The sequence below is a fragment of the Panthera leo genome, chromosome B1 (assembly GCF_018350215.1).
Source record: "Panthera leo isolate Ple1 chromosome B1, P.leo_Ple1_pat1.1, whole genome shotgun sequence".
Taxonomy (NCBI): domain Eukaryota; kingdom Metazoa; phylum Chordata; class Mammalia; order Carnivora; family Felidae; genus Panthera; species Panthera leo.
The window spans coordinates 193,733,969-193,761,587 of record NC_056682.1 but is presented as its reverse complement, the minus strand read 5'-3'; the positions used below and the strand labels follow the sequence as shown (position 1 = coordinate 193,761,587).

The 27,619-nt window shown below is 35.3% G+C and overlaps 1 protein-coding gene across 8 annotated transcripts in view; it reads left to right on the top strand.

Moving 5' to 3' along the window:
- CPEB2 (cytoplasmic polyadenylation element binding protein 2) overlaps positions 1-27,619 on the top strand; it is a 68,891-nt gene that overhangs the window by 28,878 nt on the left and 12,394 nt on the right. For 5 of the 8 annotated variants that reach the window (XR_006202023.1, XM_042936871.1, XM_042936872.1 and 2 more), the window contains 4 exons: positions 2,795-2,845; positions 10,454-10,477; positions 24,957-25,127; positions 26,337-26,426. Coding sequence is in view for 7 of the 8 variants with exons in the window: in XM_042936871.1 (XP_042792805.1) it covers positions 2,795-2,845; positions 10,454-10,477; positions 24,957-25,127; positions 26,337-26,426 (336 nt within the window). In the remaining variant the exon portion in view is untranslated. The remainder of the gene's footprint in view (positions 1-2,794; positions 2,846-10,453; positions 10,478-24,956; positions 25,128-26,336; positions 26,427-27,619) is intronic. The other 3 variants (XM_042936873.1, XM_042936868.1, XM_042936870.1) reach the window with 1 other exon arrangement.

Here is a 27,619-nt window from a genome sequence, read left to right as displayed (position 1 = left end):
TTTATACCAATGTGTGTTTTTTCTGTGTTAACGTATAAGTTACCTAATACATACTTCATAATCATCCCATGAATTTTGTAATGGATTTAGCATAGGAATTTGCCCTATATCCAACCATACCTATCTTTCTCTATATTTTATCAACTAGGAAGTCATTACAAGATAGTGATTAAGAGTATGGAGCCATGCTGTCTAGGATCATATCTGCCAGTGGTGTAACCTTGAGCAAGTTTTTTAACCTTGCACAGGGTCTTTATCTTCAGAGGAGAAGATAGTCGTACCTAAATCACACATCGTCGTAGGATTAAACGATTGGTCAAAAAGAACTTAGAAAAGCTCCTGGCATGAAGCGAGCCGTCAAATTTTAGCTATTACTATAAATTGGCATGTTCTTAGTGGAAGTAATTTTAATGGTATCCCAGGTAAAAGTAAATTATCTATAAATTTAACTTGTAAAGATGTATTGATATTTTGCTGTGATTGAGGAAAAGGGACCAGATAATTTAAAAAGAAGTCTGATTTGTTTATTTCATTTTGGTGTGTTTGGCTAATTATATTGAGAGATTTTCCTGTTTGGAGTACTGTATTTTAGAACATGTATACAAATACACATTCTGCAAATAGGTATCTATCTTTTGAAGTTTTTGTGTAAGGTGTGCCTTTTAAGTCCATTCAGAGCCAAGAAGTCAAAAGACTATTAGCAATGAAAATATACTTGTGTCTTGGGATAAGTAAAGCGAACAATCAACCTGTTACAAGATAATTACGTGGCGACTCAAAGTTGAGTGTCTTTTGAAGTGGAACCAGGCTTAAAGCTTTGTGCAGTTTACTTTTGTAGGAGGTCTTCCCTGAATCTATGGCCTTGGTTAAATATTCCTTGTGTTCTTCATACAGCGTGCTATACATAATTCTTTTAACACTTGGCAGGCTTTATTGAAGTTGTTTCTGTCTTTCATACTACATCATAAACAGAGACTCATTCTTATTTGTATATTCTGCATCCTATACACTTGTAGGTATACAAGACAATGAGCTTGTTACAGTGAACAGCAGTACGGGTTACCACTTTTGTAGGGGTTGTGATTTTCATCTCAAGTCAGAAATAACAGCGTTTTTTCATGGCCTTAAATTATTCTCTAAATTTGGTCATGTGCAACAAGATGTTTAGAAATAGGCATATTTCCAAAGTAAGCTATGATACTTGGGGCAAAGTAATGCTCTGTGATATTGAAATCCAGTTTAGGAAAGTTCTGCCTTCTAACTCTGTATTCGGTACCTTTTGTACGTACTGTCTTTATTTCTCACTCCGTACTAAAATATTAACAACAATAGACTTATTGTGTGTTTTTAGAGTATGGCTGCTGTATTAGTTTAGCTGGTGTCATGTGAAATGCAGAAGTAAATAAGAGTGCATTGTCTTTTGAAGGACAGTAACATTTGTTTCACCTGTTGAGCCTAAAAACAGAATCTGCTACGGTTAAATTAGAGCCCAGATGAAGTGTGTGTATATGCATAGGTGTACGTGTATATCTATAACTATATGTCTAATATGTATATTTTAATGTTAAAATTGAATTATCTCCCCCACTGGCAGGTGATCAAGTTCTTTAGTTTCATAATTAAAACAAAAGCCTCTGTTTTGTATGGGATGTGTGGGCGTAATACAGGGCCTCAGAGTGTGTAGGGTGCTTGCTGAGGTGGTAAAGCTAGACACAATTAATCTATACTCCTTACTAATCATGTCAGATTCATGCGGAGAGTTCCTGGTCACTCTTCTGGCGGCTGTGCATCCTGCACCATCACAGGATCTGCAAAGGGGCTGCACTGAAAACTGCTGACGTGCCATCGCACAGACATTTCATTCTAGTAACTTTCTCAGTGGATTTTAATGAACCTTTCTAATAGTCCATCAGAGATTCAGGCATTAGAGGAAAGTCCTGTATTTTAATGGACTCTAAACAACGATCATCCTTAATGTTGGCGTTTAGTCAAACAAGTGTTACGATGTAGAAATGCTGAATAAACCACAGTGTGTCCCTGCGTACCTTTTTTCTTTGCCACAGTGGTCTACGGTCCTGTCATCCTTTCCGCATGTATCAAGTGCAGAGCTCTCGTATGAGGAATGACTCAAAGGAAATAGGAGGCTACTATGCTCTTAAACCTTAGTATTTTCATTTTTTATATTTTTATTATATCAGTTGTAAACTTTGAACAGGTTAAACTTGCAATATGATTTATAATAATATGTTTAAGATGTTTTTATCAAACTTCCTTATTTACATACAGCTATATATAAAACTGTTGAATTAAATGGCAAGTTGTGATGAGTTTTTGCTACTCATTTTTTATTTTAATATTTAGGTGGTTTTTTAGTTAGGAATATAATAAATTCCTTCAGGTTTTATTTTTTGAAAAAGAAAGCTGTGAAGAGAATTATAAACAGTTTTGAAAATATTTAAACATTTTTATATCCTATATTAAGTGTGAAGGACTAGGATACCTATATTGTTCTTACATTTCAAAAAACAAATAGGCCTTATTCTCTAGGCATTGCTCTGAAATCACATTGTCCTCATATGATCTGGGAACTAAGGTTAACTCTTTTATGTTTTGGTTTCAAATCTCAAAAGATGATTTTGGTTAATATGTTTCGAGTTAAACATTAGCATTTTTTTAAGAAATATACTGTCTTCAGTAATTTCCTCCTTATTCATTTTCCTTTTTTTTTTTTTTTTTTTTTTGCCTTTCAAATAGCTCCATAATCTTAAAACTTCCCTTTCCTGTCTTTTTAAAGGTCGACTGAGCTATCCACATCCAGGAACTGATAATCTGTTGATGTTAAATGGTAAGTTGTATACAAACATTTTATGTTTCCAGTTGACTTTTATAAATAAATATAATTGAGTACATGGTTCTCTATACCTTGCATATACATAGAAGTTAAATATTTTATAGGTATAAAGATAAAGCTACAGCGTTTGCTGTACAGAAAGCAGAATTAGGAGTTTGGAATGTGCCTATTTCTGATCTCTGGCATATAAATTCTAGCTGTCAAAGCAATTATTGCAATGTATTTGTGACAGTATGATTTAATTCATTGATCACAGATTTTGGAGATCGTCCTGAGTTTGAATATTGTCTTTCTAGTTTTTGGTATGATTTTGTTTAGAAACTTCTGTGAGCCTTCATTTCCCATCTATGAAATGGGAATAACAATCTCAAGGATTATTATGAGAATTAAATGAGATGATGATTGCAAAGTGCGTAGAACTTGTTACTTAGTATAGCACTTGTGCTTATGTTAACTAAGGAATGAATATACTTGTGACTCTGTAAATATGGTGATCACGCTAACTTAATTTATTCTAACTAGAAAGTTTACACAGTGAACTTCACCAGAGTTAGAAACAGGATAAATAAACTTTCATTAAAGTTTGTTCTCCTTCTGTTGGACAAACATTGTTTTCAAGTCCCAGTACTTAGCACACCCGTGACTGTGGGAGTAGACATGGAAGGTGAAAATATCCTTCATACAGCTATTTTTAAATCAGAGGGTGGACAAAGAGAAGTAGAAAGAAGGAAGAATAGACACAGTCTTACTTAAAAAATACATAATTATATCATTAGAATGACTTGGCTCTTCTATTTCAACTAAAGCTCTGTTGAAAACAGATGATAGGGAGGTTGGGGAACAAAGGTTGAAAAAAGGCCAGTGTAAAGCTAGACCTTGTGAACTTATACTAAGTAATAAAGACTCTAGTGACAGAGGGGTGGGAATAAAGTCCAGGCTTCCTGGGAGATTGGCAAGGTGTCAGATAGAATTTTGGAATGAGAGAAAAATTGAAGAAGCAGGGTGTCTGTGGTGCGATTGATTGCTTCATTCAACTTTAGATTGTTATATATTGAGTTGCCCACCACGTGCCAGCGTAATCTGAGCACTGGGGTATGTGTTAGTATCTTGAAGGATGGTTAGAGGTCAAATTGGCAAGGTCCTAACACTGGGGCCTAATTGTGCTCTCTAGCTGAGGCCGTGTCTGGGCTGGACCTTACAGCAGTACAGCAGGCCGCATTCATGAATTCAGTGAATTATGGTGCTTACATAGACTTTGACCAGAAGGGCACTAGAAATCGCATTCCAGGACTTCTTCAGTCAACTTTTTTTCTACCATGGAATTAAAACAACACGTCACTTGAGTAGCTGGTCTCTAAACTCTGTATCTGTGACTAAAACTTACATTGATGAAATTGAGTTTACAAACTGAAAATAGATCATAATTTTGTATTATCCTCATGACTTGATTTATAAAATAACGATGGGATTAAGCAGCAAGCTCTTTATGTATTTATCCTGACTTCCTCAAATAATTTGCTTTTGGGACGTTCTGTGTGATAAAGATCATTTCCATTTTAACTTCTAAAAACAAGTCAGTAGAAAAACTTGAATTTGTGTATATTTCACATACTCTGTTAAGATCCATTTGAAGGAAGGTGCTGTATGAGACAGTTTGTTAGATGATTCACAGATGACCTGGGATTGCTGTGTGCCTACCACACTAGCACGATTCAGAAGTATGTTGCAACCACAATAGAATACATCAGTTATGTATGAGCAAAGAGCTTAGGAGCCACACTGTTTTTGCACTAAATATTATTAAGCTAATTGAGTTCATCGGTTGCCTGAAGCCTTCATAAATAACCTAGATGTTAGGTTATCAGTGTTTTATCACCTAGTAGACACAAGAATATTTTATTTCAGGCAAGAGTTGAACCCTGTGGACAAATACGCTTTTTCATTATGTGAGCACTCTTCATGGCCTGCCACTTCAGAGCCATGTTACGTGCTCGATACAGTGAGCTGTCCTGGACATTCTGAACTTCTTCTGGCAAGGGAGTAGGGGACAGAAGAGATAATGAAACTAGGACATCAAAATGTGTTTAGGTCAGTAGGGACAATTTGATCCAGAGAGAAAAAAAATTATTTTGCTCATTTGGGAACATTGTTAAGAGGGGAGCAGAGGTCAAGAAATTGGGTATATTTATTATGATTGGGAAGTATTTGAATATTAAGAATTTAAGTAATTTTTTCTAGACATCAAGGTCATTGAAGAGAGAAGTGGGCAAATGGCAAGAAGGAGTAAGGGGAAATTTTCCTTGAGCTGCTTTTAATTCTTACAGTTCAACTATATTCTTAGCATATTGTCTCCCTAGGAAATATGGGAATTAAGTGATGTCAATACCAAGCCTCTGCCTGTACTAAATTATTATTAAATATTATTGATTAAAGGAATTGTAGCATCTCAATACATAGACCTACTTTTTAAATTATGTCACAGATTTGAACTCATCATTAGCAACTAAGTAAGTTGTATTACTTAACCAATAAGCATAGCTAACATTATTGACTTTGAAAATCAGTATTTGGCAATAAATTATAAGTCAGTGGTTTTGTGTGTGTGTGTGTGTGTGTGTGTGTGTGTGTGGTGGTGGTGGGGTTAACAATAGTTAACAGTAGTTGGTACCACAGACTCTGGAGCTAGATTATCTGGATTTAACCCTAACTTTGCTATGACCTTGGACAGTTCACCTAACTTCAGTTAGACTCAGATTCTTTATGTCAAAAGGAGATAAAATGCTGCCTGCTTCAGGGGATTGTTTTTTGAGAAATGAGGGAATTCATTCATGTAAAGTGTTTAGAACAGTTTCTAAAAGTGAGAGTTAGCTGTGACAGTGGGTGATGGTGAATAGTGACAAAATGACTTTGAAAGAGTATTAATCCTGTCTTGTGAATACATAAATTGTTGGAGAATATAAATTGAAAGAAGACATAGCCAATGTTTTCAAGTATTTGAAGGATGTTCAACATATATGTAGTGACCAAAGAAGGTTTGTCTTATGTTACTGCAGAAAGTCAAACCAGACCCATTTGGAAGAAGCTATATAGGAACAAAATGTGGGTCAAAAGCAAAATGACTGTCTCACAGTGCTCCCTAAGGAGTGGTGCACATGTCCCATGTGGTACCCAAGACAATCTTTGGTGGCGCACAAATACATATTATAATAAATGCATGACTATAACAATTTGAGAACATTCCTTAGAAAACACAGAACTGGAAGAAATCTATGATGTTACTAGGCTATTATTAGGTGCTAGGCTTGAGTCCATTTAATAAAAATAATATTATAAATACTAGTGTAGTTGTTATGCAGATAAGGCAAATGTTGTAAAAAGCTTTCATGAGTCTGCCTTCCTGGTCAATTAACATTATAGTTAAACTGTGAAATATTCCTTTAACGGATAAACAGGGAATGGGGTAAAGGTCAGGAAGTTGGTCAGACTGGGTAAAACTGTGAAATACCTCTAACAGATCCTTATATTTCAACCTCTCTTAACTCAGAAAAAGAGATAGTATCCCACATCCATATGTCTCTTGAAGTTGTATAGACAAAATAAAATTTAACAATAAAAAAATGCCATAGAAATATAACTGCAGGTAGGCTCCTGAACATACCATGTTCCTCCATCTAACTAGAAATCAAGTTGAATTAACTGGTGGAGACTGCTACCATTGAATAAATATTGTAGAGGAGTCCGAACCTAACACCCAGAAGCACTTTAGGGAAGTAATATTATATAGGAATGGGTAGATTGTCTAAAAACCAAAATGCAAGCACTATCTGAATTTAGAATGACGGCTTGAATGTTGTACTTCCAAGTGTATAAATCTCACATATTTTATTCTCAGTAGGAAAAAACAAAATAAAACCACCTGTTTTCCATAGCAGTGAGGACCAATGCAAAATGATGTATCATTCAGGTGCTTGTATCTGTTTGGATCATGTTGTGCTCCCCTCACCCCTCTCCCAAGGAAAAATAGCTTATATTTTTATTAGTACATATGGCTTTTCAAAAGGGGGACAGATAGCAGAAGTACAGGGGGATGCAAGCTAGTTGAAATTTAAATTTGCTGTCATTAGCCATATACATCTATGTTTATAATCAAGGGCTTGCTCTACTGTTTGGGAGGAGAGAGGTTATGTTTATCTTTTAATTAAGAAAACTTAGTGAAATTGTATTTCTGAGGGCAGAGTCTCTAAATGTACTGTATTAAGTCCTGAAAATAGGAAATTTGAGTACGTAATCCTTTTTTATGCTAATGGAAATAAGTGGAGTAGATAACAGATTTATTTTAGATCTTGAAAAGGATAATTTGGGGGTATATTTCTCTCCCTGGTTTTGGCTTTTCAGAGCAAGAAATAAGAATTTCTTTAGTTTCACACCAAGAGAACTTTAACCTAAATATTTCTGGCTAATTTGTTATGTTTCCTTATCTGTTACTCCAGCTGCAGTAAATCAGGTACCACAGCCATTGCTAAGAGCCAATATGTAAGGGCACAGAGACACTGAAGAGAATGTCAGAATCATCCTTTTTCTTTTTTAGTAGCAATGGGTTAGAACCTAAATGAGATTATTGATAACCCAGGACCAAATTTTAAACTCACTCTTGTAGGAAAATTTTTTTTTCCAAAGCTTTATTATTATTATCTTTAAAAATGTATGTGGAGGGGCACCTGGGTGCCTCAGTCCAGCTTCAGCTCAGGTCATGATCTCACGGCCCGGTCCTTGGGTTCAACCCCCACGTCGGGCTCTGTGCTGAGAGCTCGGAGCCTGGAGCCTGCTTCAGATTCTGTGTCTCCCTCTCTCTCTGCCCCTCCCCCACTCACGCTCTGTCTCAAAACTAAAATAAACATTAAAAAATAATGATAAAATAAAACATATATGTAAAAAAATATAATCTAACATACACACACACACACACACACATATTTACACACGTGTGTTAAATAGCCAGTTCCTCACTTCTGAATGCCTGGTAATTTTTAGTAATAAGTTTTATAAAACTTAGGTAACTGAAATTGAATGTTCTAAATAGTTTTTATACAAAAATTGCTCACTTTTTTTTCTAAGTCCTATTCTAAATGAGTTTGGAGGGGCATATTGTTTAAAGAAGTCTTCCTTAATTAAAACTTAATGAATAGTAATTTAATGATTTTCTTTTCTCATTGGGAACTTTTGATAACTCTGAATCCGAGTTATGGTGGAACAGAAATTCACATAAGAAGATCTCATGTAGGAAAGTGAGTCCGTACTCCGTTGTTTAGTGTGATGATAGCAGATTGGTTCTTTCCATGACAGGGATAGGAAGTGTTTCACATGATCTAGCTTCATCTGCAGGCAGTTCTATTTTTGGTAATGTAGAGAGCTGGAATTTGAGAGTTGTCCAGAAAATAAGTGCAATAGCTCTTTACAGAACTCTAAAATTCCTCAGGTATGAGGTAGTTGGAGAACTCTTCTAAATAATGTGTTCAAGCCTAGGAATGAGATGAGACCTAAGATGCTATGAACATTCATACGTATTTTGACTATTTTAGCATTGAGTAGCCTCAGCAAAGAACATAACAGCTGAGAATATAAACTGGTTGTCGTGTCATTAATTTTCTCAATAGGTCAGGAATTGTGGACCACGTTATCACTTCCTTATAATTCATAACTTGACTTTAAACTTGATGAGAGTAGTTTTATTTGCTTTGTAAATGATCCGTCTTCTACACCCATGACTGAAATTCCGTAAAGCAAATCTATACTGGATTAATATCATTTCGATCATGCCTGGAGAGAAGTAGGAAGCCTAACTTCTTAGACTTGTGCTGTGACCGTTTGGGAGCCTATTGACCATTTCCACACTTAATACAACGATTAAGACTGCAGGGAATTCACTCTTGTATAGTCTGTTTTTGACAGCTCTTTTAAAATTCCTACTCGATTTTCCATAGTTGATCCGCTATCTCTTTGAGACCCTGTGTTTTTAAGGCCTTTATAAGTCTTCCAGGATTTCCACAGCAAAATTCTAAATGTCACTTCCGCCCCTACCTCACCCTAAACGAATATGTATGTCAGGTAATCTATATGTAATGTATACAGGTAATGTACATCTAAGCTCGATAGACACACAAAAACACACACAGGTAAGCTTGTATATAAACTAATGTACAGGTCAGACAATCTGCTAGGCTGTGAGGTAGCTGGAGCTCCCAAAAAGGTTAAAACTGCAGTAGTTACAGCTAAATAAAGACAATGGAGAGGCAGAGATGCAAATGAAGTTATTTTGTATAACAGACTCTGTTGTAAGCCTTGTATTTATTGACTTAAAGTGTAATGACTAAGGGTTACTGTAGGGGTATTAATCCTATATTTTCACCTGTGGGCACACTTCTTTATATTAAAGACTCACATTGTAAAACTTCTGTAGTAGAATGTATTTAATGATGTGAAATGTTTTCCTTTGGTCTTTGCTTTATACTTTTGGGGAAGACTACATTTCTGACAACTCTTAACATATGTTTCGATTTGAGATTTATTCAGAAAGAAACTTTCCCCGGCCAAAAAAAAAATTCATAAAACATGGGTTAAGATCTTGATTTTAACAGTGATTTTTGTTTTAGTTTACTGCTTTGATTTCATATATTAATTCCAGGGTAAAAATACTCATTGTGTACTCGGATTTGCAAGGAGGAATTATTTAAAAATAAGTTGCGGGTTTTATCAAACTGGTAGTTTATTATGGAGAATAAATTGCAGTGTTTTTTCTCCATGTGGAATTATGTAAACTGCTAATAAGGTAGTTTGAAATGTCTTTCTGCTTCATACTTCTGAATATTTAACATCTGTGCTAGTCTGTGATGATACTAAGAACAATTTGTATCTGAATCCCTTTTACCCCAGAGAGAGAGAGAGACATAAGCACTTAGATAGAGGTTATAAAATGTACCAGAAGGATTGAAAGCATTGGTAACTGTAGTGTATCATTAATCATTTTTTCAACTAAGCAAGTTTGAACATGGATTGATGTCTTTACCTTCTATCTAAGCTCTACAGGCTTCAGAGTATCAGTTTAACATTGTTATATCTTTTCATACCTCTGTGTCTTCCAGTACTTTCTCCACACAGGGCTTGATATAATGTGAATTGGATTTGAATAGCTGTTTGTTGGACTGTATCTGCTGTATCTCTCTTTATAATTAGTAAAATGAGGATTTAATTCAAGTTGTTTGCATTTATTACTTGGGATGCTATTTAACTGTAAGGTGTTACATATTACCATCTTGATCAGGTGAAAGAAATATTTATTCATGAATTGGAGCATGTATGAGAATAAATTGCATATTTCCTGTTAATTTCATTTTATGGTACAGTGCAGAATATATATATATAATAAAAGTGGTTTGTAAATGGTAAAACACAAGCAGCTATTACATGGGGACATTGTCCTAGCTCTTAAAACAAAGTAGTCCTAATCACTAGATGCCCACTTAGCTTTTCATATCACAGATATTTGTATGTGTGGGCTTGTTTTTAGTTCTGACATTTTACAATTTGTCCTTTGTTTACATGCAGCAAGGAGTTATGGGCGAAGACGAGGTAATTCCTTTCTGTTTGCTATGGTATAACTGTTTTTAATTGGGTTTTACTGATCAACTCTATAATTAGCCTAGATTTTTTTTATGCACTGAAAACTCACAGAAAAGTTATATTTTGATTTGCACACTTGTCAAATTTTTGAATCCTGTATCTCCTAACTTTAAAGCACATTTCCATACTAATCTGGTTACTTAATAAATGTTTTCCTTTTAGACTGTCTAGACTCTAACTGTTTATTTTCATACGTTTTAAAGTAAAGCTGCTGTTTATAGTTTGCTTAAGAAAAATGTTTAATAAACACTAGTGAAGGTGACTTGCAAGGCGATTTTTCTGCTCTCTAAATCTGTAACTGGTTGCCATACCTATGTATATAATTTCCAACCCCAGTTTATTAGTTTTATGTCTGACCCAGTTGAAACTAAATAATACCAGATAAGCTATTGTTAACACTGGTGTATAGAAATCATGTTGCTAACATTTCTGTGTGTCTTTGGAGAATATAATGCTTTCCTTCTCCCTCCCCAGACCGTGCAGGCACACTCACACGCTCTGTCACACACCCTTTCTCTCTGCCCCGCAACAGTCTTCCTCTCTGGTTTCTTGCTATCTGAAGGACAAAACGAGGCCTCTGAGATGCCGGACTACTAAACCTCTTTGGAAAGCAGCTGACAGTGTCTGTGGCGCTTTAAACTTGGCTTCTCTTTTGTATGTACAGAGAGACTGAGAGAGAGAAAAGTACATGGGATGCAAAGAAGCAAAAGTAGCTTTACCTGCTAGCTTATCCTCTAAGTGCGCAATAATCATGATACTTACGTAGCTGTCATAAGGACCAAAATGAGTAAAAAGGGTTTTACTTGACCCCTGAAATCTCCCTTGAGCCATGGAGGATAGACCATAATAATAGTGCCTTTTGATACATTTTATAACTGCGTGCCAGTGCTTCACTTTCTTTTCATGTGGTCATGAGTATGTGCACTTCGAAAACAAACAAGCTAAATCTTTCTGCCACCGCTGATGACAGAAACAAGTATTCTATGTTCTTAAGTAGTATTTCCAGTTTTGTATTTCACATTGTCTGAATTTAACTTCCTTTTTGGAATCTGTTTTTTTCCCATGCTTGACTAAGTCTCTTGGTTCTTTAGTTTTCTTAATGAAAAAATTATAGGATATAGAAACTCAAAACTCAGACGCTAAAGCTGAATAACTTTCTGAAGGTTGCGGCTAGCAACTGAGAAGAGAGGGGGAAGGTTAGAACTTTAGTACCTGTTCTCACATCTGTAGACTGCCTTGTTTCACTCTGCTTTTTAAATATGGAGCTTCGGTTCTTGTGGCAAAACCCACTTACTAAGCTGTGCTTTTTAGGTATTTTTGAAACTATGGAGCATATTTAATTTAGGATCTTTTCCTTTTATACACTTTCATCTTTTAACCCTAGTGGTTTATTCTTAATGTAATTTGGCATACTCCAACTTAATATCAGGACCTAGGAACTTCTCAGGAACTGGGTGTCAGAAAGTCCTGTTGTTTATCATTTTTCTCAGTTTAATAATGGTAGACTATGATTATGATATTAAGAAAAAGCAAATTTTTCTTCTTTCAGATAGAAACTTATTACTGCTCTTCATGGCTCCCAGAGGATAGAGATCTATAAGATTTCCTCTACTTTAGGACTGCCTGTCAGCTTTGGAAGAAAGAAGACTCTCACATGGTCCTAAGGCTTCTACAGAAGCTTTCTGTAGGTCGGAACTGACCTGTCATACTTATTTGGCTTAGTGTGGAGGGATAACGCCTGAATTTTCCTCTCAAGTTATATGGCGTTAGTAATTTTTTAGTTGGTTCTCTGTGAATAGTCGGAGTCTGCTTTTAAAATTTCAATTTTGGGGGCGCCTGGGTGGCTCAGTCGGTTGGGCGGCCGACTTCGGCTCAGGTCACAATCTCGGGGTCTGTGAGTTCGAGCCCCGTGTCAGGCTCTGTGCTGACAGCTCAGAGCCTGGAGCCTGTTTCGGATTCTGTGTCTCCCTCTCTCTGACCCTCCCTCGTTCATGCTCTGTCTCTCTCTGTCTCAAAAAAATAAATAAATAAACGTTAAAAAAAAATTAAAATTTCAATTTTGATAATCAAATGAAAAGTGTACCTATTATAAATACCTATTGAGAAAGTTATGTGAATTTGAAAGTACTTTGACACAGTACGTAATAAAACATTAAAAAAAAAAAAAAAAAAACCACACACATACCAAAGGAATGACTCAGAAAAGACTGGAAGTAGCCTGGCTCTCTTCCTATTTTCTACTCATTTTTTCCCCCTTCTGTGCTAGATACAGTGCCATTATCACACTGATAATTTTTTAACTTCCAAGATCCCCCTTTTATGGGCTTCATGTTTAACGTTTGGTCCATCAAAGGAGCTGCATTTGTTAATTTTATTTAGTCATTTTTCCTTTCTTAAAAAAAAAAGTCTTACACATATCTGATCTACTGCTCATGTGGGATGTGTCACAATAAGTTGATACAGTTTGTACCAAAAATGAGACATTGCTCTCCACCACTGCAGTAGTCGGTGAGTAGCATTAACTTCTCATAAGACATTTTGACTTTGTAGTCCACTTGGGGAAGAACTATATTTTTCTTACTTGCCACCTTAGACTCACCTTTAAGCCCAGGCACAGAGGAGCTGTTTTCATTTAAAAGATTTCCCACTGGACTGCAGTCAAACCAAATTACTACCAAAACGACTTTATATATTTTAATTTCCTTAATAATGTCAATAAGAACTTCACATCAGGCTGTTTCTAGATACTAGTATATGAAATATACCTTAGGAATATTCAAAATTTAATTGTACTGGAAGTAATTAAGAAAGAGCAAGTATTTCTTTCCCTGTTTTTCACTTGCAACCTGCCCCAACTCCTCTGCGTCTCTACACCCTAGGAGCCATAAAAAAGTTCTACCTCAGAGCTGCCTGGGGGGCAGGATTAGGAAGGAGGAAGACTCTCATATGGGGGGGCAGTCTTTAATATATGGAACACTATCTTTTGTGTTTTATTTTCTGTTCGGCATTTCTTCCATTCAATTCTGAGAGTGAACGTACTGGTCTGGGTGGGAGTGTGAAGAGAGGTGTGAAGTGTAATGTAAGTTCTATCCCTCCTCTTCAAACGTTTTTATATTGCCATCTATTCCTTTTGTAAAGGGTTAAAGGGCTACTGTGCTCCCAAAGGAACAAAAATATAAGCGATATTTTAACAAATAGAAATAGAGCCTATTTTAGTTAATAGGACTAAAACATCATAATGCAATCTTTTCTAGCAGGTAATCTCAAAGCTTGAATTAATAGCTTGTATATGGAATGAAATAGGAGAAATTATTTTAAAGGGAATGAAATTACGGAAGCTCAGTTAGGGAGGTTGGATTTATTTACACTATGTAGCCATTCAGATTTATGCACTGTAATAAGCAAGGAATTATTAGTAAGACAGTATACTATGTATTGTTCTAAAATTGACCCCGGGATGTTCTGAATTGGTTCGATTTGGTTTCAATCCGTTTGACTCTTAAACTATCTTGTCAAGTAGCCCAAGTAAGGGTGCACCCCCTAAATACCACCACTCTCAAATCCTTTTATGATGAAATCAAGGCTGAAATTCTTCATCTTTGGTAAATGCTTTTGATACCTGTCAAAGAATGGGCAAAATCTCCAAAGCATGAAAAAAAAGCCAGAGTAGTACTGGAAGACAGAGGTCAGCAAACCGGCCCACAGGCTACACCTCCTGTTTTTATAAACAAGGTTTTATTAGAACACAACAATGCCCATTCATTTACTTTTGTCTGGTTGCTTTGGAGCTACAATGATGGCAGAGTTGAGGAGTTACAACAGAGAATGTAAGGCCCACAAAGACTAAAATATTTTTTACTCTCTGGCCCTTCACAGAAAAAATTTGCTTACCCCTCCTCCTTGAAGAGACTTACTCTGCCTAACTCTACACCTATACCCAGCCAGACCAGTTTCTAAAAAGAAACAAAATTTTAGTGAACTTACGGCCAAGTATAGTATGTCTAGAAGTTAATGTACAAAGATGTAATAACTAGGTTATAATTGATTATTAAAATTAAATATCTTATCCATCCCCTATGTGAAAAGGATGAACCTATTATTGGGACAAAATCTCTTTAGGTGATAAGGGTACCTTAATAGCTTCTCAGTTCTTTGGAAAAGCATGCCTGATCAGTGATTCTATCTGATTAAACAGGTAGTGCTTGAGAAAGTGCAGTCTCAAACCTACTTCTATTGTTTTGATGGTGGGTTTTTTTGATCCTTTCATATTAAATAAAAATCATGCCATCACATTGGTAGATTTTCTACTCCAATAGAGTGACTGCTAAGATCTTAGAAGATGAGAAGAATATTCATAGTCATCTTTAATTTATATAGCTTGGTTTTTATTTTTAGAACAACAGTTAGTAAATGAAAGTACAGGATAACACATTGAGATCAAAGAATTATGCCTAGATTCAAGTCATAAATTGCCTAATTTTGTACAAATGTTTTCCTTTCCTGCCTCCCCCTTTTTGATATGTTGAGAAATTTCTCTATTCTGGGCTTCCAAAATAAGGTCAAAATCTGAAAATATAGGGGTGGTTTGGGCATAGGCACATAGCCAGTGGAGTAAAATTAGTAATTGCTTACAACTCCTCTAACAGCACATACCAGAAAATCATGTACTGGTTGCTAACCATCATTCTGTCACATGGCCTAGTCATAATTTAGCCTTTAGCCCCATCTTCAGTTAAGGAAGCTCCTAATCTGGCTTTTATTATTGTGTGGAATAAACATTATTATAGGAATATAGAAAAATCTCATGCATTCCCTAAGCCTTTTTATTTAAAATATTTTGAAATGAATAATTTGAATCCTAATTGTCCACATAACAAATAAGGCTCATTCATATTTGAGGTAGTGGCTGTGTTTCTTTACTATAAAACCTTTGCCAATTTTCTGTTTTGGGAAAAGGTATATTGTTAGTCCTGTAATAGGAATATAGATCCTCTAACTTTGCCTTCACGTGAAAAGGATTTTGGTGACCTGTTTAAAAAAGCCCTGGCAATACGGAAGCTGTATTAGACCCTTTCATTGGCAATGATTAGGCAACCTTCATTTATTCTTTTTTTTCATATTTTTCATATCTCATTCACCTCTTACTACTTCCTCTGTAATTTTTATTGTAACTACTATTTTACCTTTCAGATTTTTATTGTACATTTTAGGTGACTAACTTACCGTAAGGTATTTTACTTGAAGTAAGTAGGGCTTTTAAGCACATAGTTAAGAATGTCTCCAGTTTTCTATATTTTACCTTGATATGGCCTTTGGAATATTTCTGTACTTTTGCTCAAGCAAATATCTTCTACCTATAAAGCTTTTCCCCTCTTTTCTCCTTTACATTTTTGTCTCTAAAACTATCACATTCTTTGTAAATCTCTTAAAGAATTCTTAGTTAGATGCTCACTCTAATCTTGGTTGTAACTAACCTCATATTAATTCTCATGTTTATGTTTATAGCATGTGTGTATGTTATAAATGCCTATGTATATTACAGACAAATAGGGATGTATATACATCTTAAGTTAGAATCACTGAAGTAGGATTTTTGTGTAACCATTCATACTTGTTGCCTTGTAGTATTAGTCAAGAATGTCATAACAATAGTTAGAGAATATAAATGGAGCATTTGATGTCAAGGTCAAATGATGATTTCTAAAATAGAAAAAAAAAAAAAAAAAACCCTACCCCTTCAAACAATGCAGTCTAATTACAGTTTAAAATTCTTTTGACTATAGAGCTTGTTGATCAATATCCTTACTTTGCTGCTGGTTTTAACAGCATGGAAATCTCACCTTTAAAATTATCTATCTAGGGCGCCTGGGTGGCTCAGTCGGTTAAGCGGCCGACTTCGGCTCAGGTCATGATCTCACAGTCCGTGAGTTCGAGCCCCGCATTGGGCTCTGTGCTGACAGCTCAGAGCCTGGAATCTGCTTCAGATTCTGTGTCTCCCTCTCTCTCTGCCCCTCCCCTGTACATGCTCTGTCTCTCTCTGTCTCAAAAATAAATAAAAACATTAAAAAAAATTTTTTTTTTAATTATCTAGAGAAAAACAAAAAACACATCTAATTACTATGGTAAGAAGCTTAGGAACAACCATATCCAGTTCTTTTAAAAGAAGAAACATTTGGGGGCGTCTGGGTGGCTCAGTCGGTTAAACGTCTGACTTCGGCTCAGGTCATGATCCCATGGTTCGTGGGTTCGAGCCCCACATCCAGCTCTGTGCTGACAGCTGGGAGCCTGGAACCTGCTTCAGATTCTCTCTCTCTTGCCCCTCCCCCACTTTCACTCTGTCATTGTCTCTCAAAAATAAATAAACATTAAAATTTTTTTTAAATAAAAGAAAAGACATTTTAAAATTTCATAAGTAATTGCTTTTAGATACTTAAAAATGTCAGTCTCAAAGGGAAATTTAAGATTTTGTAGAACAGAAATTACTGTCAGTTATTTCTTTCTTACTGGTGAATAGAGTCATTATATGAATATACCACAATTTGTCCATTAACCTACTAATAGACATTTGAGTTGGTTTCCATTTGGACTATTGTAAATAAAAGTACCATCAACATTTTTGTATCCTTTTTCTTTTCTGTGTGTGTGTGTGTGTGAGTGTGTGTGAGTGTACATGTGCACATAAGCACTCGTTTCTCTTGGATATATAAGAGCAAAATTGCTGGTTTATAGAATGAATGCATATTTTAACTTTATTAGAAACTACCAAGTAGCTTGCCAGTTTTACACTCCCACAGAATATAAGACTGACTTTGTACTGTTAGCTTTTTAATTTTACCTACTCTGATACATGTATGTGATGTCTCATTATGGTTCTAATCTGCATCTTCCTGATAACTAAGGGTCATATGAAGCACCTTTTCATACCTTGTAACCCATTTCATTATACTCTTTTGTCAAGTTTCAGTACAAGTCTTTTGTCCATTTTTAATTCAGTATAAGTGTTCACTTAGAGGAGTTCTTTGTGTATTTTGTCCTATTTTCTGGTAGTTGCTTGTCTTTCCACTTCACTAACACTGTCTTTTGATAAGCAGAAAAATATTTAATTTTGATGGAAGTCCAGTTGTTTTCTTTTATCTTTAGTTCCTTTTAATCCTAAGAAATCACTGCCTATCCCCAAATATCGTGAAGAAATTCCAGCAACTTTGTTGTTTTATCTTTCACATTTAAGTCATTGATCTTTCTTGAATGTATTTTTGGTATGGTGTGAGAATAGGGATCAAGGTTCCTTCCCCACCCCCCACACCTGGATATCCATTGGTTCACCACCATTTAAAAAAAAAAAAATTTTAATGTTTGTTTATTTTTGAGAGAGAGAGTGTGAGCCAGGGAGGGACACAGAGAGGGGAAGGCACAGAATCAGAAGCAGGCTCCAGGCTCCAGGCTCTAGGCTCTGAGCTGTTAGCATAGAGCCCGATGCAGGGCTCGAACTCACAAACTGTGAGATCGTGACCTGAGCCAAAGTTGGATGCTTAACCAACTGAGCCATCCAGGCACCCCTCTTCACCACCATTTATTGAAAAACATCTTCCTTTCCACATCGAACTGCATGGATACTTTCGAAAACATGAAGTGACTGTAAATGTATGGGTCTGCTTCTTGACTCTGTTTTGTTCCAGTTAGCTATTTGCCTATCCTAAGTGTTACATTCTTTAATTTTTTTTTTTTTTTTTTTTAACAATTAGTTTATTTTTGAGAGACAGAGCGCAAGCTGGAGAGGGACAGAGAGAGAGAGGGAGATGCAAAATCTGAAGCAGGCTCCAGGCTCTGAGCAGCCAGATGTGGGGATCGAACCCACGAACCACGAGATCATGACCTCAGCTGAAGTCAGACGCTTAACTGACTAAGCCACCAAAGCTTATGATTATTTTTTTATATTATTTTATACTATTATTATAATTATTAATAATCATAGCTGACCAGTAAATCTTGAAATATGGCTGTATAATCCTCTGACTTTGTTCTTTTATGTGATTTTTTTTAACTGTTTTGAATTCTTTGATTTATCATAAATTTCAGAACTTGCTTGAGAGTTTCTAGAAGACAAAATGTGCTCGGATTTTGAATGCCATTGTATGCAATCTATACATGAGATAATTTCACATCTCACATGTTGATTTCTTCTCTCTATTCATTTATTTCAGTCTTGTAGAATTTCTGAGCAAATTTTTGTTTTCAGTGTAAAGGTCTTACATATCTTTTGTTTAATTTATTCCTAGGTATTTGATGAGTTTTGATGACATAAAGAATGGCACTATTTTAAATTTTTTCCCTATTATTATTACTGTCATCTGGGAATAAATTGATTTTTGTAAGTTGATTTTGTATTTGTCCCGTAGCTAATGCACTTACTTCAAGTAGTTTGAGTCTTTTGAATTTTCCATATAAAATCATGTTCGTAGCACAGACAGTTTTACTATTTCCTTGCAAGTATTAAACACTTTATTTTTTCATCTTCTTGCACTAGTTCTGCCAGGATCATGTTGAATATAAATAGTGAACATCCTTCCAGATCTCAGGGGAAAAGCATTAATAGTTTATCATTAAAGATGTAAACTGCAGGTTTTCAGTGCTCTTTATCAGATTGTGGAAATTCTTGCCTATTCCTAGTTTGCTGGGAGTTTTTAATCATGAGTGGCTGTTGAACTTTATCAGATGCATTTCTTACATCTGTGGAAATGATTGATATTTCTAGTTCCTTGTGTTAATATGAATTACAGTAATTGATTTTCAAATGTCAATCAGTCTTATATTCCTGAGGCGAGCTCCACTTAATCATGATGTATTTTCCATTTTTATATATTTCTAGATTCAACCTGTGAATATTTTCTTTACAATTTTTGCCTCTTGTATTCTTGATACATAGTTTTCTTGTAATTTTCTCGCCAGGTTTTTACGATCAGGGTTGCAAAACTAGGTAGGAAGTTTAGCTGTTTATGTTCATAGGCTCTGTGTTGGTTGATGTCCCCTTTTTCATACTTAGTACTGGTAACTTGAGTTTTCTAATTTTTCTTGATGAACTTGATAAACTCTGCTTAGAGGTAAATCAGTTTCATGTTTTTGAAGAGCCATTTTTGGCTTTGTTGACTTGCTATCATGTTAGTCTATGTTTTATGTCATTGACTTTATTTTTTTATTTCCTTCATCTTTCCTTGTGTTTAATTTGCTATTCTTTTTCTATCTTTTTGTGGCAGAAACTAGGATTATTTTAAGCATTTCTTGTTTTCTAACATGCGTGTAAAAGTAGTTTTCCTCTAAATATGGAAATTTTCCTCTAAATATGTAGCTTATGCTGCATCCCATAAATTTTATGCTGTGTTTTCATTATCATTCAGCTTCATTCTTTTGAAATGTAAGAACCTGAAAATATATCCTAGTTTCAGAGCAAAAAAAAGGAGGAAGCTAATTGAATTTTGGTTGAAAACTGTTGCAAATATTTTAGTCCAAATTATTTTATAATCCAGTTTTACTTCTCTCAGCACACATCCTTTTACCTTTGCTGTAATTTTCATGCACTAAATGTAGGTATGTGTCATTCTCAGAAAGCATGTTCATAGTGTACTGTATGTGAAGTAGGTCATTACTTAGAGAATTGTATTAAAGTTGTGTTTCGAGTTGAATTAAATTGGGTGATAAGGAAAGATAATTGGCAAGATAAAACATGATGTTTTGGGGGACGCCTGGGTGGCTCAGTCAGTTGAACGTCCGACTTCAGCTCAGGTCATGATCTCACAGCTCATACGTTCGAGCCCTGTGTCAGGCTCTGTGCTGACAGCTCAGAGCCTGGAGCCTGCTTCAGATTCTGTGACTCTGTCTCTCTCTCTCTCCCTCCCCCACTCGTGCTCTGTCTCTCTCTCTCTCTCTCAAAAATAAGTAACATTAAAAAAATTTTTTTTTATTTAAAAACGTGATATTTTTGTTGTTGATGTATACTCAGTTAACTCCTCTTTTAAAAGAGCATATAATTCCATAGCTTTTATGGCTTCTATAAAGAAAATGGTCATGATTTTACAGCAATGAAGGTTCTTATTAGTATGTGTAATATGTTCTTAGCCTTTCCATTACATCCTTTGTTTAGCTGAGCTTTGGTTACTAGATTTTAGACATATAGATTATGGATGTTTGATAGTTGCTTTACTAACTATATTTTATTTATTATAGTTAAAGTGGTATTTTGTAATACAGAATCATCGTTAAATGCAGTTATAATATGAATATGCTTACAACATTATAGTTAACACAGAAAATTTAAATCCTTTTTGGGTCATGACCTCTCTTACGTAGTGATTTCCTTTGTCACCGTATTTAGTATTTCGATTTAGACTCTAAATATTTATGATCTGTATTTTTTCTCAAGATAAATGTTTGTTAAAAAGAGTGCATATCATATTCATGGGCCTGCTAAATTCATATGTGTGTTAGGGCACTTTAGAGTGAAATAATTTCCAATGTATTGGCATGTCTGAAATAAGAATAATTTTTCTACTAAAAACTAGTTAATATATGTGTTTTTCTGCCTCATATTATTCCTTTTAAAATATAGAATTATTGAAGTCCACCTTAGAAATTGAACCAGTTACAATATTATTTATAATGGGTCTTGATTTTTTTTTTTGTTAAAGTAATTAGATAAAATACTTTGAAGGGCTTTCTTTCTGTTGGTCAGATTATTGACAGATTATTGTCAAATAATGTCAAATTTGTCAAATAATGTCAAATTAATGTCAAAACAGATTATTGACATTTGTTTTTCATTGACCCTTATTTCTAATAGCAAAGGTATTGGAGAAGTTAACTATTCACAAAGTTCACATAGGCATCTTTCAGAACATCTTATTTAAGTTGAATTTGAATCTGTGCTATAATTTCCTATTCCTGTACAAGTATGATCTTTCTACCTGGTTTTGATGTTAAAAACTTCCAATTCTTATTTCCAACATCCAACCAGCTACAGTTCACAGCACGTGAGTCCCCTTCTCATCCCATCTTTCAGTCTGTGCAGGCCATCACATTTCATATGGCCTTTGTTGATACCACTTGCACTGTTATGAGTCATATCAAGATGATGAGATAGTTACTTTTTTTTAAGCGTATTTATTTTGAGAGAGAGAGAGGGAGAGAGAGAATCCCAAGCAGGCTCTGCAGTGTCAGCACAGAGCCCAGCGCAGGGTTATTAGATCTCAGGAACAGTGAGAGCATGACCTGAGCTGAAATCAAGAGACAGACACTTAGCTGAATGAGCCACCCAGGATCCCTATTTAATGACGTTTTATGACTTGGATATATTAAGGTACAACGCTACAGATTCCATGCATTGTTTCTTCATCCCCCCCACACCCAAAAAAAAACAAAAAACAAAAAACTTTCATTCCATCTTGGAAGAAAAGCAATTGGTCTGCATTCTTTCTCTTTTTCCATCAAAAGAATCGTCTCCTTTTGATGTCTTTACTTTATAAAACTCTACATGCAATGTGACTTTCATCCAACTTCACTAAAATTGCTTCCCTTCTGAAGATCGTGCATGTCCTCAAACAGTTGTCATTTTTTCAAGTGTTTATCTTAACATCTCACGTTGGTACTTCATTGCTCTTTTTTTTTTTTTTTTTTTTTTTTCTTTAAAGCTTTGTTCACATTTTTCTTTGGAACTGTTATAATAATGCTTCGGCTTCCCTCATACTTTTCTTACCACTCCTTTCTCGTGCTTCTTGAATGTTCCCTCACTTTCTTGTAAGTCTCCCAAGGAACTACCCTCATCATTTGTCTCTGAAGTTTTCATCAGTGATACTACAAAGAATTTTATAACCTGTCACTTTTGTAAAGTTGACTCTCTTCTCGAAAATGTGGCTCATTTCCTTCCTCCATTCCATTTGCATCTGCCCACCTTATTTTGAATTCTGAACATCCTCTCAGCATGTGAAGCTGCACTTATCGATCCTCTCTTTTTCTTCTTTCTTTCAAGGTTTTATTTAAATTCCAGATTGTTAACATACAGTGTAACATTAGTTTCAGGAGTAGAATTTAGTGACTCATCACTTACGTACAACAACCAGTATTCATCATACCAAGTGCCCTCCTTAATGCCCATCGCCCATTTAGCTCATCGCCCTACAACGCTCCAGTTGCACTCCAGCAATGCTCAGTTTGTTCTCTCTAGTTAAGAATCTGTTTCTTGGTTTGCCTCTCCCTTTTTTTCCCTTTGCTCATTTGTTTTGTTTGTTAAATTTCACATATGTGTGAAATCATATGGTATTTGTCTTTCTCTGACTGATTCATTTCACTTAGCATAATACCCTCTAGCTCCATCCACATCATGGCAAATGGCAAGATTTTGTTCTTTTTTATGGCTGAGTAGTATTTCCTTGTATATGTGTATCACATCTACTTTATCCGTTCATCAGTTGATGGACACTTGAGGCTCTTTCCATAATTTGGCTATTGTTGATAGTGCTGCCATAAACATCGGGGTGCATGTGACCCTTTGAATCCATACTTTTGTATCCTTTGGGTAAATACCTCATAATTGCTGGGTCGTAGGATAGTTCTATTTTTAGTTTCTTGAGGAACCTCCACACTGTTTTCTAGAATGGCTGCACCAGCTTGCATTCCCACCAACAGTGTAAGAGGGTTCCCCTTTCTCCTCACTCTCACCAACACCTATTGTTTCCTGTGTTGTTAGTTTTAGCCATTTTGACAGGTGTGAGGTGATATCTCCTTGTAGTTTTGATTTGTATTTCCCTGATGATGAGTGATGTTGAATGTCTTTTCATGTGTCTGTTAGCCGTATGGATATCTTCTTTGGAAAAATGTCTATTCATGTCTTCTGAACATTTTTTAACTGGATTATTTGGTTTTTGTATGTTCAGTTTGATAAGGTCTTTACAGATTTTGGATACTCACCCTTTGCCAAATATGTCATTTGCAAATATCTTCTCCCATTCAGTAGGTTGCCTTTTAGTTTTGTTGATTGTTTCCTTCTGTATCTACCCTTTTTTATGCCAGCTTTTGGTCTTTATTATCCTTATATTTAGTTAATGATTCTTATTATTATAACATCTTTTAGTTCCTCCTTTCCGTTATTTTTCTCTGTTTTGTTTCTCAGATATCCACGCTTTACTATTACAGTGTCTCCTCTGTCCATCCTTCCTGATCCACTCATTTCTAACCACTTTAACCACATTTGCTGTAAGTCTTCCTAAAGCACCGGAAAAGTTATCTTGCTTGAGCCCCTATATCCAGTTTTTTGTTTTAATCACCCACTAAATAAAACATCTCCTTTAACTCGACATTCAAGGCTAAGTATTCTGGCTAGCCTCAAAACTGTTTTCTTGCCTTTACTCTCCTTATATCCAACATGCAGTAGTCAACCATGACTACTCTCTGTTTCTTAAATAAATTCACATTTTCATCCTTTGTCCAGTGTGTCTCCTTCCACTTGGAAAATTTACTCAAAACCATGTTCTAACAAATATTTCAACTTAGAAATATCTTACCCAATCTAATGCATGCACTCAGTAAATACCACTATCTTTCCCTTTTTACCACAGTTCCTATCCAGTTTCATTTAAGGATTTTAGAAATTATCCAGTTATTAGCCAGGTTACTCCCTTCCTCCAGCAAACTTCCTCTGAAGTACTCTGAAGCTTTCTTATGAATATGTGCCATAGTTATATGTATAGATCTTATCTTTTCTAACTGTACATCCCCTGAGAGCAGGGGACTATATTTTATTAGGTCATTTAATTTTTTGATCCCCATGGAGTCTAGCATCAGGATTGCTGCGCAGTAGAGGGTTGTACAGGATGTGCCCTATATAAAGGGTCACCTCTGAAGGGTGGGCTCAGATGAGGACCAAAGTCCTAGAGGGGATGCCTTTTTCTGTTTTGCACATGTGCAGAAACCCTGTCTACCCTCTTACATAATTGTCACATGTGTGATCAATTAACCTTATATGCAAGTCTTCCGTGTTGCCTTTGTCCTTACCGTAGTTTGCAAGTGGCTTTTTATTATGTCTTATCTATTTAGTCTGTGCCATTTCCCTTCTGCCACCAATTTCTCAAAGGTTTCTCCTATTACACATCCAGTTTAACCATCCCCATACCTCAGATTCTTGCTGCTTTCCATAAAAAAATTGAAGTGATCTAGTGTTTGCAGTATAATTGTTGTCATATGACTATGTTTATTTCTAAGTCATTCTTCAGACTGCTTCTCTTTTGAATCCAGGTAATTAAAACCTTAAACAATCTGAATTTCCCTTATTTTTTTATGCCTATGTCACCTTCATTGTTTAATCCTTTGAATTTGTCATTCCTATCTTTATGCTTGACTTTGTCATTTCTTTAAGATTCAGGTTATATTTGTTCTTATATTTTAGGTCGTTCTTCCCTCTTTCCAATAGATGATGGTCTGCTTGATGATGGCCATAATGATCAAGTTGGGGTTTTAAATTCTCCCACATGCTATTCTGCTCATCAAAATGGAGAACGAATAGAACGCTTCTCTCGAAAAGTTTTTGTTGGTGGTCTTCCTCCAGATATTGATGAAGGTAGGGTGATGATTTGAGTTTAAAACAAACAAACAGCTAAAATATAATGTGAATGGAGGTATACAATGTTTTACCTCTAGAGATTTTCATTCAGAATGGACATCCATTTCTATTTCAATATTTTATCACCTGTTGAAATGTTAAATCGGTAATTGGACAGTTTCAAGTTTGTTTCTTTATATGTTAAAATGCACATGGTTACTGTGAATATTTTTTTGTAAATAAGATGGTCATACAAAAATCTTTTCTTATAAAATTTAAAACCTGCTACATTACCATAATACAACACACACGAAATAAAGGTAACCAGCCATGAAACTCTCCCTGCAGTTCATGATAGTCAAAAGTTTAATTCCTTTAAGGATAAGTAGGCTTTTAGAAGCAGGTAAGAAAGAGGCAATAAAACCCCAAACGGTAATGGAAACAGCATAAACAGGAAATTCAGGTTATACAAAGGCATGTATAAACATGTGTAAAAAATATTCATGTGTAATAATAAAATAATTCAGGGTAAAGATTTAAAAGTACTGAAACTGTCTTAATGTTTGTAAGGTTGTGGGAAATCTGCCACTCTTAGTAACAACTAATGGGATATTGCTACACTTTGAGATATTTTTCAGTTATGATTCAAATATCCACAAACTTATTCTAAGGACTCATTAGTATAATAAGGTTTTCATGTGATGAAATAACCTAGATCGTATCATTGGATTTGACCTAGGTGTATTTCAGCGAAACTACCTGACATGTGTCAGACCTTAGTGTATTTTATGAGTATGATAACTTTATATGTCTTATTTGCACAGAACTTTCTTTCCCTATAAAATTTTACTTATTAAGCAGTAACAATCTCTTTATTTAACTTGATATACTGTTGGCGTGTTTTTCAAGGCAGTAATATTTACGGTTTGGTGTACTAAAATCCATTAGTATCCATACAGTGTTACATAAAATTTTAAAACTCACACTGAATTGACGGCTCTGGCCAATGTGCTGCTTAAAATTGAATTTATTTTGACTAAAATAGCTATTTAGTTCATATATCCTTTTAGTAAGGCTGTTAGACATGTTTTGAGTTTTCATATTCTAGTTTATCTTAGGCTACTTGGTACTTCTAAACATTAAATCTTTAACTTATACAGGATTTTTTTTTTTTTTAGAATGAACCATTAAAACTAATTCCTAATACATATTATTATACTTTTTTAGATGAAATAACTGCTAGCTTCAGAAGATTTGGGCCTTTGGTAGTAGATTGGCCTCATAAAGCAGAAAGCAAGTCCTATTTTCCACCAAAAGGTAAGAGTTTTTATTGTTGATATTTTCTAGGGAATCAGTTTTATGAGAGCAAATAAGATACTGTCAATTACTTTGTGTTTTCTTTTAGAATTGCATATCATCACACCTTTATATAAAACTAATAGAGTAATTTGTGAAGGCTGGTAATGTGTCAAAGTGAGGAAGAATGGTCCTTGTGACTATCCTCATTTCCTTTAAGGCAATCAGGAATCATAAGACACTTGTGCTATGATAAAAGATAGGATGATGTGACAATGATTTCAGACTCAAACCAGCATTGAGTAATTTCTCCGTCTGAAGCATCCTTCTAAGTAACTTGAGTACAGACATATAAAAAAGTGTTCCTCTACACAGTGAAATTGAGATCTGTGTGAAGTGAAAAAAAATGTGTATAAACACATGAGTAGTATAAATATTGCAACATTTGCTCAGGTGTTCCAAATAATAGCAGATAACAACAGAGCGATACTTAACCCTGTGGGTGAATTTAACAAGGAGAAAGTGTCTGGTCCAAAAACCCCTTTATATGAAGAGAATACCTAATTGTGTTAGTGACTTACTGCTAGGATACTACTGCAGCCTGTCAGCGTAGCACAAGAGTCACAAATTACACTATCATTCATGAGCGAAGCAAAGCCACTGTCAGGGGAGAGAGGAAGTATCTCCCTGCCCATGATGAGCAGGGAGGTGAGGGGAGAGAATTTAACATGAATACACTCAGGTTGTTGATGGCAGATTCTCTGAAGTGAATAAAATGAAAGGGGGAGGTTGAGAAACTGAGATTTTTCTTTGAACATCGTTGAAATACAATTTAGAAGGAAAAAAAAACACTCACTCATGACTGAATGAATTTTCAAGCCTGGAAAGAGACTCCAGCAAACCTGTTAAATGGTCTGATTTTGGGCCTGAGAAAGGAAACAAGTTAGAATAGTTACTGGCATACAAAAACTAATTGAAGGTTTCTGAGTGAATTATATGGGCCATCTCCACTTTTTGTCATTGAGAATTCTAGAACCTCCATTACTAGTTCATGTAGATTTTTAGAGAAATGAAATCATTCATTCATGTGATTCTTGTTTTACACCTTAAGATCTTAAGGAATCAGGAGTATCTTTTGAGCAGGATTCTGAGTCCCAGGCCTCTATAAAAATCTGATTAAAGCTATGTACCTTTTTCCATGTAACCCTAAAGTG